The following is a 12462-nucleotide window of genomic DNA, read 5'->3' on the forward strand; positions in this document are numbered from 1 at the left end:
GGAAAGGTGAGTCTCAAGAAGAAGCGACCTGCCGGTGACACGGCCGGGACGGCGGCCACGGGAAGGACCAGGGCCACAGAGCCGCTCGGGGCCGGCCGGGGAGGTAGAGGCAGAGGGGAGCAGGCGCCGAGCGAGCTCTCCGGCCGCCGCGGCTTCCAGCCAGGCCGGGCGGGGCCGGCGCGGGGCGAGGCCGGCGCGGGGCGGGGCCTCGCGGCCCGGGCGGGGCAGGCCGGGGACCTGGGCCGCCACCTCGCGCCGCGCAGTGGCTTCCCGGAGCGCGTCCTCGTCGCTGGTGAGTGGGGACCCGACGCCGAGGGGGCGGCGGGCGGGGCGACCCCGCGCAGGTGCGACCCCCGACAGCGCCCGCACGCCGGCGCGGGGCCCCGGGGCAAACGGAGGCAGGAGGGGGCAGGCTGGAGCTGCGGGGCGGGGACCCTAGCGGGCCGCAGGGGAGCAGCACCAGGGGCCTCGGTGCCGGGGTGGCGGGCTGCCGGGACCCTCACCTCCGCGGTCAGGGCTCCTGTGCCGCGGGATTCCCGGGGCGAGCGGGAGTTCGGAGGAGGGGAACGGGCGCAATCCGCCCCGGCTCCGCCCCGCCCCTCCTCCGGCCCCCGCGCCCCGCCCCCGCGCCCCCGCGCCCCGCCCCTCCGCTCGGGTCTGGCGGGAAGCGGAGCCACCGGGAGGGACCCGACAGTCCCGATTCCCGCCCCTTCCGCCGTTGAGCAAGCCGGATGGCGGTGGACGGGGAGGGCGGAGGTGGCCGAACGGGGCACCGAGAAGGTCACGAAGTGCCCTGGCTCCGGGTCCGCTTGAGACTTTCCGTTTCTAGGCGGGGAAACCCAGAACACCTGGGCAGGCTATTTGCGCACAGCCAGTTAAGGCCCCCGAGTGTCCTCGAACCGGGTCCCGAGCTTCCCAGTTCAGTGCTCGGGTGCGCGGTCGCCTGGACAGGGGTCTGGTGTGGGCAGAAGGTGGCCTGGGACCTGCCTGCCCGTTGCCGTCCTGCAGCGGTAGGGCGCTGGGGCTTCCGGCCGTGAACACCTTGCAGAGTTCTGGGAACCCGCCTGCTGGCCCGGCCGGCCGGGGAGCCTGTCTGGCTGGCCTGCTGGTGCGTCGCGGGACCCGTACCAGCCATGTGCTCTACAGGCGGGGGCGGGGGCGGGGGGCGGTGCTGGGCTGGGGCCTCCCCTAGGGACCAGGCTGCAGTGTTCCGAAAGGGTACAGAAGGGTGCCAGGTGCCTGGCATGCAGCAGGCCGTGGACCAAAAGACTTGGCTGGCGGAGTGTGGGCCTCGATCCTCCGGTTCCTCCGTGGGGTGAAGTGGGGAGCCCTGCGGGGCATCGCACTGGACGTCTGCTTCATGGAGAAACGCTGTTTGTCCACTGCCTTGGAAGGACACCAGGAGCAAGGGGAAGGGGGGGCGGGGGGCTTGTTTACAGATGGCTGCGCAGCACACCCAGAGGGGGGCTCAGAGGGGACCCTTTGAGCTGAGGGAGACTGAGGCTCACCCAGGAGCCCCTGTCCACGGTGATATAGTGACAAGGCGGGGGCAGGGCTTGAACCACTAGGGTTCCAGCCTCCGCGGGCTGCGTGCTGCTGTGTCAGGGGCTGAATCAGCCAGAAACCCTTGACCGTGGGTTGCTCAGGGGTGGGGTGAGGGGCTGGGGCTCCAAGGGAGGGAGCCTCCCTTTCCCAATATACACTTGCATCTTCATTATTTTGTTTCGGAATCTGTTTCTTTTATTTGTACTTCCCTTTACTTATTTCTGATTGGGCAGCCATGCCTGAATATGCTCTTTGTATTTAGAAAAGGAGTCGGTCTCCGTGGAGCAAATTTCCCTTGTCCCTCCCAGCCCCACCCCGTCCCAGACCTCCTGGTTACCAGCTGGCAGTGGACCCTTCCCCACCTGCTGGCTGGTGTACTGGGTACTTGCATAATGAAAAAGATTCACAGAAGTTCTAACGCAGATGATTAGCAGTGAGTCATTTTAGAAAAGAAAGGAGCCTCGGGGCGCCTGGGCGGCTCAGTGGGTTAAAGCCTCTGCCTTCGGCTCACATCATGATCCCAGGGTCCTGGGATCGAGCCCCGAATCGGGCTCTCTGCTCAGCAGGGAGCCTGCTTCCTCCTCTCTGCCTGCCTCTCTGTCTACTTGTGATCTCCATCTGTCAAAAAAATAAATAAGTTTAACAACCAAAAAAAGGAGCCTTAACACCAGTCAGGGGACAGCTCGTGGCTTGAGTGAGAGATGAGGCCTAGGAGGGCCGGGTACAGTGCGGGAGGAGGAGAGAATCAGAGAAACAAACTCTTTGTTCTGTGTGTGTGTGTAGGGGGGGGCAGTTTCTGCCACCTTCTGCAGGGGAGGCCTTGGGGAACGGGGGGCCCCCAGGGACTCACTAGCCGAGCCCCCACTTTACAGATGGGGACAGAGAGGCCTGGGAGGTGGGACCATAGGGCCAGAAATGGGTCTGGAGTCTCTTGCCCGGATGCAGGAGTGCAACTGCTTGAGGACAGGAGATCCTGAGCGCCCCCACCTCCTTGGGAGGACGGAGAGGATTCAGTTCCTGTCACTGCTGCCCTTGGCTGAGAAGGGGTCTAATGCCCTATGGGGCCTGGGACACTGGTGCTGGAGGGAGTGAGCCTCTTGGCCCTGAGAATCTTGTGACACGGGGCAGAGGGCAGGACCGCGGAGGTAGGGTGGGAGGCCCCTCAGCCCTCTGGGCAGGCCGAGTGCCATGTTGCGATGAGAAGGAGGTGACACGGTCATCGGGTGAAGTGGCCTTGTGGCCCAGATCTGAGGCCAGCAGACTCCCTGCTCAGGGGTGGGAGCGCCCAGGGCCTGAGAGTCACACAGACCTGGAAAATTCTGGGACTCCGTGTGCCTCAGCGTCCTCATCTGGACAGTGGGACTAGTAGTGTCCCCTGTGGAGGCCAGGAGGGTGTGGCTCGGGGCCCCCAAGAGAGAAGCAGCTGGTGGCCACCCCTGCCGCTGCCGTGAGGAGTGAGTGAAGTCTGAGCATCAGGGTGAGCCAGCATGGTCACTGCTCTTTTCCCAGAGGCCTAGAACCTTCTCCTGATCCCAGGTCCTGAGCCCTCTGCTCTGGCTCTTCTCGGCCTCTGTTTTGGAAGCGCTCCTCGGTGAGTGGCCCCAGGCCCGGGGGTGGAGCCGTGTGTGAAGGCTTCTGCCCCGCTGACCGTCCAGCGCCCGCCTGGCTGATGTCTTCCAGCCTTGGGTCTGTGCCACGGGGCCGCTTCTTCCCCTGGAGGAAATGGGGCAAGTGACCCCAGAACGGACAGCCACAGCCACTCACTGTCTGTTCCTTGTTTGAGTCACCGATGACCCCACAAAGCAGGCAGGACAGGTTGTACCTGCCTGATGTGAGGGAAACTGAGGCCCAGAGGGGAGCTTTGGCCTGGGATTGCACAACAAATTGGAGGCAAGCCAACATTTGGGTTCATAGTCACTGCTGTTGTTGATGGAAGTCAAGGGTATGTGGGTGGCTTTGCCCTTCTACCGAGTCCTTTCCCAGTCACAGGTGCTCCCTACTTTCCCCAGCCCTCCCTGGGACCCCATCCCAGAGCAGATCTCTCTCGGGTCTGCCTGGGCTCGCCCAGCCCAGCCCAGTCCAGCTGAGCATGACTCAGCCTGGTGGGCCCCGCAGTGGGGTGATTCAGAAGCTGGGCAGTCCCCGAGAGGCCACAGGAAGCTCCCCATTTGGGCTTTCTCTGGGTGAGGCATCTGGCCTTTCTGTGTTTGACCTGTGAGCTGGGCAGACTCTCCGATCCCCGAGGCTCATGAAACGTGAAACACAGCCAGGGTCTAGAAAGCGCAGCGGAATGGGGGCAGGAACACGGGGCTCAGACCCTGCTCTGTCACCGAGGCCTTAGGAAAGACACCACCCTCTTGCGGGCTGTGGTTTGTTCTGTACAGCAGGGGGCTCAGTTGATGGGCTCTAGGGCCCACTTGGCGGGCACCGCGGGCAAGTTCTGTGTGGCACTTCCTGGGCACGGGCTGGGATAGGAGTGCTCCTGCCCACGGAACCTTGTGGAGAAATATGGGCCGGTGCTGCAGGGTGCAGAAGCTCAGAAACATGCTTGGTGGCAGAGGCCAGACCCCAAAGGCCACATACTGTTTGATTCCATTTACATGAAATGTCCAGAAAAGGTAAATCGGCAGAGACCAAGGGCAGATTGCTGGTAACCGGGGCTGGGGGAGGGAGGGCCACGGCGTGACTGCAGGGGGTGCGGGCGTTCATCTGGGTGATGGAAATGGTTTGGAGCGTGGCATGGACGGTGATGGCGAGACGTCGGAAGTGCGCCAAATGTCCCTGAACCGTGTGCTCTAAATGCTTAATTTCATGTTCTGCAGATTTTACCTTGATTAAAAAGAAGAAAGTCCCGGGACAGGAGCCACTGACAGTCTCAGAGCAGGCGTGATGTGTCGGGAGGAGTGGGAGGCTCGGAGGGCCCTGGGGGCAGGGGGAGCGGGGGCTGGGGCTGGGGTCCGGGCAGAGGTCAGAGACAGTGCAAACTGTCATCCAAACCAGGACACTTCTTTTTTTTTTTTTTTTTTTTTTTTTAAGATTTTATTTATTTATTTGACACAGATCACAAGCAGGCAGAGAGGCAGGCAGAGAGAGAGGAGGAAGCAGGCTCCCTGCCGAGCAGAGAGCCCGATGCGGGGCTCGATCCCAGGACCCTGGGATCACGACCCGAGCCGAAGGCAGCGGCTTAACCCACTGAGCCACCCAGGCGCCCCGGGACACTTCTTTTTTAATGTTTTACCTTGAACCAATTTTAGACTTACAGAGAAGGTTCCAAAGTAGTAGAGAGAGTCCTCCCCCCCCCCCGCTGGGAAGTCACCAGTGGTGTGGCTCTGACCGCCACAGCCCCCTGGAGCTCCGCCAGGTGGGGTTTTGCCTTTTCGGCGAGAATACCACAGCGCGTCTGTCCGCCTCTGCAGACCTTGTCAGGGGCTCGGGCTGCTCGTGTGTCTTGCCCTGGCGGCATTCACATTGAGCGCCTGTAGGAAGGACGCCTCAGAGCGTGAAGGGGACCCTCCGTTTGAAACAAAGTGGGTATAAAGTGGGACCGTCCCGTGCTGTGGGAGAAGGGACAAAGGGTGACACTGAGGAGACTCGAGGTCTGGCCCGCTTTGGTGCCTGACCCTCCAGCCCCTCCTCTCAGCTTGTGGGCCTCAGTTTCCCTGTCTGCATGTGAGGGTCAGGACGGCGTGAGGTGTCCCACCTGCCCAGCCTCGGCACGTTCCAGGGGAGGCCTCGGGCTTTGACCACAGCTCCAGTGGTGGCCCGAACGCTGTGGCTTCGCTGTGGACCTGACATTTGTTAGGCGGGCAGGGCAGGGCTGGGTCCCCGCGGCTGCTGAGGAGGCCTGAGCCCGCGCCACGTGACCCGGTGGTGAGCCCACCGGGGCGGCCGGGTCCCGGGATGTGTCTGGAGACCCACCCCCACCTGGCAGGGGCACAGAGCCAGCGTCGTCCGATGGTGGTGAAACAGACCCTCCCGCTCACCCAGGGACAGTCCTGTGCACCCCGGAAGCCGGCGGGCAGGGCAGGAGGGCAGGGGAGGGAGGAGCACAGAACATCGACCGCTGGGCGCCCGCATCACGTGCCCAGCCCTCAACAGTCACCTCACAGCGCACCTGGGTCTCGGCCTTGGGGGATGGAGGGACTGTCCCAATGCTACAGGTGAGAAGACCCAGGCCGGAGGAGGGAGGAGTCAGTCAGTCACTAGAGGGCAGAGCTGGAATCTGCATCTCCCATCGTCCTGTTTAAAATGATGCTCGTTGGGGCGCCTGCGCGGCTCAGTCAGAGAAGCGCTTGCCTCTGGCTCAGGTCATGATCCCGGGGTCCTGGGATCGAGCCCCACATCGGGCTCCCGGCTTAGTGGAGAGTCTGCTTCTCCCTCTGACCCTCCCCACCCCGCTGTGCTCTGTCACTCTCTATCTCAAATAAATAAAATCTTTAAAATAAAATGAAGCTCATTATAGACCTTTTGGAAAACGATAAACAGAATTTTACCTATTTATTCTATTTTTAGAAAACAGAAACAGAATTCCCACTGCCAAGGGCAGCCCTTAGAATCCCCAGCTGCCCGCTTGCCGAGGGGCCCTGGGCCGATGCCTCCCCCATTCCCTGCCTCGGGTCTGCGCTGGCCGGTGGGATAAGAGGGGGCAGTTCCTGGCAGGGCAAGCAGCGTTAGCTCTGTGATCATGAAGGCTGTGATTAGAACACCTTCGTGAATGTTAGTTTTTAAAATGCCTGTCTCTGTCATCTATTTTTTTTTTTAAATCGGGGTGATTCTGTAGTCCACTTTATATGCCTCTTTCTTTGCTTAACGTTATGTTGAGGACAATTTTTACATTATTAGAGTCTTCAAAAGCTGGATTTGGGGGCTTGAGCAGGCCTTCATGGTCCCTGCTTGTTGGGGATGAAGGTTGCTTCACATTTCATGGGGCTTTCCGGGGCCCCAGGCTGGCAGCTGCCCCCGTCCCCAGGGCAGCCGTCACCCTTTGCTCCGAAGGCCTGATGACTGCACAGCCTTTCCCCTGCATCTGCTCTCCCTTCCTGTGTCCCTGTGCGGGAGGTGCTCACGGTCCTGGCCGGGGCCATCTTTTCCTTGACCCCGCATCCGGGGGTGCCCTTTCTGAGCTCTGTGGTCCTGCAAGGAGTCTCCCGTCCCGTCTGCCCTGGGCCCCCTGCCCCCACCCTAGCTGGTTGAGCTGCGGGTTTGCTGAACTTGATCTGGATGGCTTCCTATCTCATGCAAACAAACACCTCCAGTTTCTCCAGGTAGGATCAGAGTGGCAGTGGGGGCCTAGCCTCCTCATTTTATGGTGGGGAACCCGAGTCCCAGTCGGGGTGCTCACAGACCGGGGATCCCACAGCAGGTCCAGTCAGAGCTGGCCTGAGATGCCCGGCCAGGGTCCCCCCGCCCGCCATCATTCTGGACTCTCAACCCCGATGAGCAGTTCAGCCTGCTGGGCCTCACCCTCTGCTGGGCGCCTAGTAGGTCCTCGAGCAGACCTCAGGGCCGCTGGGGAAGGGGACATAGCTGATGGGCGCGATGGACAGACCTGATGACTGGGTCCCCAGCCCTCAGGGTGGCAGCTCCCAGGCTGGACACAGGGCCCTTCCCTGCCTAACCCCTGGCGAGCCTCTCAGGGTGGCGAGGGGCCCTCGCTAGTTTGAACTCTCACAAACTCCTGTTCTTTCCCACCTGCCACCTCCGTGAGCCTGGGTTGCAGGGTGGGAGCAGCTTTTTGACTGGGCAAAGCCTGGCCCCAGAGTGCTGTGTGACTCCATGCAGGCTGCTTTCCCTCTCTGACACAGAGGGAAGGAAAGGTGATTTTAGGGTGGGCCTTTAGGGGGGTGGTAAAATACCTTTGCACCTGGGTAACCCCCTCCCCCCCACCGGGCGGGGCCCAGGGAGACGGTGTTGCTATCCCACTCTACAGAGGGGGAAACCGAGGCCCAGAGAGTCGAAGGTCACAGGGAGGTAGTGGGGAGTCAGGAGTTGAGCGAAGCTCTGTGATGCAAGTTATTGAATGAATGAATGATTGAATGAATGAATGAATGGTGAGAGAGGGAATGAGAGGTACTAGAAGGTAGCGCACGGGGTGTGGGCCGATGCGGGCTTCTCCGAGCGCTGGGCTGTCAGTTGGGCTGGGGAGGAAGGGCTGGGAGGCTCTCTGGGTGGAGGGGACATGAACTGGCCTTGAATCAGAGGAGGGGTCACTTGACAGGAGACCCAAGGTCAAGGGTGGGGGTGAGAGAGAGAGTACAGGATGCTGGCAGCAGGGAGAGGAGCCGAGGTGGGACAGGCTGTGGGGGCGGGGTCACCCAGAGGCTCCTGCCTCTCCGGGCAGCCTTTGGGTTTGGGGTGGGCGGGGCAGGAAATTTTGGGTGGAAATGTGCTCACTGGAGCCATTGCACGGGGCTGGCAGGATCTGCCCGGGTGTGCCCAGCCCCTCCCTGCCCAGGGCTGGGGGAAGCCTTGCCCCAGTTCTGGAGCACCTCCCCCTCACCCCACCTCTGTCTTCTCTTGCAGAACTTTCCAGAGCAGCAACCACCACAGCAGCAATGGCCCCGCCTTGGGTGCCCGCCATGGGCTTCACCCTGGTGCCCAGCCTGGGGGGCTTCCTGGTCTCGTACTACGTCCGCGGGGAGAGGCTTCGCTGGTATGCCAGCTTGCAGAAGCCCACGTGGCACCCGCCCCGCTGGGCGCTGGGCCCCATCTGGGGCACCCTCTACTCAGCCATGGGGTAGGTGGGCTGGGCCATCCTCTCCCTCTCGAGGCCTGGGGGCAGAGCTTCTCCTCCATGTGCTCCTGTGGCAGCAGGCGTTTTCCGGGGCAGGAACTTTCTCCTCCAGGGCGTCCAGGGAGGGGCGGGCCGGATGGCTGGCACCCTGGCTGTTTTCGCAACTCCAGGGGGAGGCGGGCTCAGTGTGTCAAGTTCAGACCTGGGCAGCTTCCAAGACCAATAGTGGTAGCAACAGTAACAATTCTCTTAGCTACCGCTGTTGAGCTCAGTGCCAGGGTCTGGGTTAATTTTCAAGACCACCCACTTGACAAGGGGCCTCCTGCAGGAAACCCTGTGACTACACCCCTGGAGAGGAAGAGTAGGATGGGGAGGGCACCCCCTGGTGGCTCTAGTGGGAACTGCACCCAGCCTGTGAGGCCAGCTCCCTGCCCTCCTTCTGGAATGTTCCCTGCATCTTGGGTCTAATGCCAGCCCAGTACAGGGTGGGGCTGCAGATGCCAGGCACCTGGGGAGCAAGTAGCAGAAACCCGGCTGGATGCCATGGGGTCCTGATGGGAATAGTCTGTACAACCTGGGGGTCATGTGGGCACCAGCCCCAGCCAGCCCTGGGCCCTGCCCAGCCAGGCTCCCAGCTCTTCCTGTGTCCTGCTTTCTCCTCCCTGATCCTGGCCCAGGCACCTCTGGTTCGGCCTCTCCTTGTTCAGCCTCCAGGCCTCCCCACTCCTTCTTGGCTTTCCTCCGCCGGTGAGATCCTGGTAAAGCCCAAATGTGACCCTCGTCTCTCCTTAGAGGGACGCTGCAGACACTTAGTGATACTGATAAGGTCAAATCTCTCATGGAGTATAGAGCTTGGACTCTGGCCCCGGCCACCTGGGTTCAAATCCTGCCTTCACCGGTTGCCTGCCAAGAGATCTTAGTCACTTTGCCGCTGCATGCCTCAGTTTCCCCACCTGTAACACAGGGGTGATAATACTGCCCATTTCACAGCATTATCATGAAAGTGAAATGAGTTAATACTTGGAAAGAGCCAGAGCAGTACCCACATGTGTACATGCTGGGGCCACTCGTTCTTATTAGCGGTGTAACTGCCTCCCCCTCGTGGTTCTAAGAACCCCCATGACCAGGTCCCCATCTGCCTCTTCAGCCTTGCCTCTCTGCTGCCTCCCAGACCTCAGCCTCCTGGCCCACAGGCCCCTAACCTGCCCCTAAGCGTTTGTAAACGCTTGTTTTCTCCCCCTAGCAGACTCCTACTTGCCCACTAAGGCCCAGTTGAAATGTCCTGTCCTCTGTGTGGGCGCCCCATCTAGGTTAGGAGCCTCTTTCTCACTCCAGATCGTGATGATAATAATGGTAGATATTTACTGAGTGTCCCACATGCCAGGCGCTGACCTAAGCCCCGCCAGGATGTTAACTCAAATCCTCACAGCAGTCCTGGGAGCAAGAAAGGCCCAGAGAAGTCAAGCAACTTCCCTGAGGGCACACAGTGGTCAGTGGGAGAGCATGGCCGAGCCACCACTGGGCTGTCCCTTAGGTGAGCATGGCTCAGGGAGGCTTTTGGTCTCTTTCCTGCTGGTGCCCTGACTGATGGCCTCTGTTTCAGGTACGGCTCCTACATGGTCTGGAAAGAGCTTGGAGGCTTCTCGGAAGAGGCTGTGGTTCCCCTGGGTCTCTATACCGGGCAGCTGGCCTTGAACTGGGCATGGCCTCCCATCTTCTTTGGCAGCCAACAAATGGGTTGGGTAAGTGTGTGGCCTTGGCCAGTCTCCTTGGTCCCTGGAGATGGCTTGCGGAGGAGTGACCCTTCCTTGGGGGACACAGGGCATCACATCCTAGATGGGGTGAGGGTCTGAAGATCCAGGGGAGGGGATGGCACAAAGCATCTCGCAGGAGCTTTTAGGGGACCAGCAGCCTCCTGTGGAGCCCCCAGCTGCTTTTCCTCCAGTGGAGGAGGCTTGCGGGGTTCTGACAGCACCAGACGTGCTCACTGGCTTGGTTGAGGGCCATCGTATGGGGAAACATGACGCCTGGTGCCCTGTGTCCCTAACATGGCATGGATCAGGCGGGGGTGATTGTCCTCATTTTACAGGTGGGAAACCGAGGCAGAGAACAAGGGAGGGACTTGGCAGGGTCACTCAGGGTGGGATGGAGTGCTCCCTGGGTGCACCCCACGAGAGGCCAGCTGGGACACGCACCCGGTGAGCACAAGGAACTTCAGGCCTCCCTGTCCCTGGCGCCCCCGTCCATGTCTCTGCAGGCACTGGTGGACCTCCTGCTGACGGGTGGGCTGGCAGGAGCCACGGCCGTGGCCTGGCACCGGGTGAGCCCGCCGGCCGCCCGCCTGCTCTACCCGTACCTGGCCTGGCTGGCCTTCGCAGCCGCCCTCAACTACTGCGTGTGGCGGGACAACCGAAGCTGGCGCGGGGGCCGGCGGCTCGGCGAATGAAAGTGCACCGTCCTCTGCAGACCCCAGCTGCTGCCGATCAGATGCTGCCCGGGGTGGCGGCCCATGTGCTTCTGTGGCCGCCCAGCCTGCGGGTCTGTCGGGTCTCGGCCCCAGGGGTCACCACCAGCTGCAGAGGTGCCCCAGGCCGAGCCTCTATGCCAGGAACGGCGTTCTGTGCTTCGTCCTGTGCTTCCTGCTCCGCTCCAAGTGCACTCTCAGAACACGGGAGGCTAGAAGCCAAATAAAGTTTGTAACCTCCTGGCCGTGGCTTTTTCACTTGGTGGGGGGACTCCTGGCTTTGGGGAGGGAGGGGTGCTTACCCCACTGCCAGATGTGGTCAGCGCTTCACCAGTGCTTCTCGGGTCCCTCCCAAGACCCTCTGAGAGGCGAGGTGGCCTTCCCGGAGCAGAGCAGCTCAGGTTCGGCCTGGAGCCCACACCCAGGCTCTGCTGTGTAGACTGGTGCACAGCAGGTCCGGGGTTTAGTCCTGTCCACTCCCTAAGCCCCCCAGCTTTGTCCACGTCCAGGTCCTCTGCAGGCAGCCGCTGGGGGCAGGGGAGGCTGGTGGAGGCCTGTCTCCCAGGCAGGCTCCCGCTGGGGCGACACCCCTACTCCAGCCAGAAGCCGTGGTCTGGCCCTCCACCGCATCGCCGCCGGGCACTGGGGCACCGGGGGGCCTGGGACCTGTGGGTCTTTGGCGGCTTGTTTTGTTTGGTTGTTGGTCACTCACACAGGCAAACGGGTTGTGTTTCACTGTCATTTGGGCAGGCCGGGTGCTCTGCTGCCGGCTCCCCGACCTTTGCCTTCTCACATTCAGACGGGATCCAGTTCCAACATCAGGAAAGCTCCGGGAGGGACAGCAGACCACACACTCGGCCAAGAGCAGGGATGGCTCTCTCCCAGGGCTTGTCACCTCCGCTGGGACTGGATGCTGGCAGATCGTGCCCGGCGGGGAGTGCCGGCAGCACCTCGGCCAGCTCCCAGGCTCTTTCTCCAATGCTCCCCAGAGGACAGGGCTCTGATGGGGGACTCTTGGATCATCCTTTCTATTATTTATAAAGTTCTCCAAGATGGTCTGGGTGGGAGGGCCCGAAGTGTCATCCCAGGCTCCCGTGGGCCCCTCAGATGTGCTGTACTTAGCACTTACGTGCCCCTGAGACTTCTTTAATCCTGTGATGCTCATGCAGGTTCTTTTTTTGTCTGTCCCACTCGCTGTGGCTTTGTTCCTCTCTAGCGGTATCCCACATGCCTCCTCCTGGCCACACGACACGCATAGCCACAGAAATGGCTAGGAAAATGGACGAGACAGATGTACTTAGCCATTGCGTCTGCCACTTTTTTGTGACGCTCTGTCCCCCGCCCCAGTTCTTCCTAAGTAGACCGCCTTCTCTCATTTTCTGAGCGTTGGCTTCTGCTAGCAACCCGAGGCTCCGGACATGTCCACGTTGGTTTGATAGGAAAGTCTATTATCTCACAGATGTCAAGTCCTTCTGGTCTGCACTCCTTCCTGGAGCTACTTCGAGCTGTTGAAGTCTTAAATCTGGGCATTTGCTTTCCTCTGTAGCCAGCTGGCCACAAAGGACACAAACAAGGTGATTCACACAGCTCAGGAGGGCTTGGCAAGCTGGCCATCGGCAGGGACACAGCAGTGACTGTCAGGCATGTGCCGAGTGCTTTAATGTTTCCATTGGCCCCTGTGGATCTCTGGTACCAAGAGGTTCTATGTTGGAAGGAGCTG

The 12462-nt window shown here is 61.1% G+C and overlaps 1 protein-coding gene across 1 annotated transcript; it reads left to right on the forward strand.

The window, feature by feature from the left end:
- Positions 1–197: 197 nt before the first annotated feature.
- TSPO (translocator protein) lies at positions 198–10869 on the forward strand. The gene is made up of 4 exons (XM_059187194.1): positions 198–292; positions 8068–8281; positions 9882–10020; positions 10536–10869. The coding sequence occupies exons 2-4, from the start codon at positions 8100–8102 to the stop codon at positions 10722–10724; spliced, it is 510 nt and encodes a 169-aa protein (XP_059043177.1). The 5' UTR covers positions 198–292; positions 8068–8099; the 3' UTR covers positions 10725–10869.
- Positions 10870–12462: the final 1593 nt, after the last annotated feature.

Source organism: Mustela lutreola, chromosome 8, assembly GCF_030435805.1.
Source record: "Mustela lutreola isolate mMusLut2 chromosome 8, mMusLut2.pri, whole genome shotgun sequence".
Classification (NCBI taxonomy): Eukaryota; Metazoa; Chordata; class Mammalia; order Carnivora; family Mustelidae; genus Mustela; species Mustela lutreola.

Bases quoted from the DNA above. Each gene is read 5' to 3' on its own strand.
- TSPO (XM_059187194.1), top strand. From the start codon at position 8,100: ATGGCCCCGCCTTGGGTGCCCGCCATGGGCTTCACCCTGGTGCCCAGC. The intron at 8,282-9,881 runs GTAGGTGGGCTG...CCTCTGTTTCAG, and splicing joins ACCCTCTACTCAGCCATGGG to GTACGGCTCCTACATGGTCT. The intron at 10,021-10,535 runs GTAAGTGTGTGG...ATGTCTCTGCAG, and splicing joins GCAGCCAACAAATGGGTTGG to GCACTGGTGGACCTCCTGCT.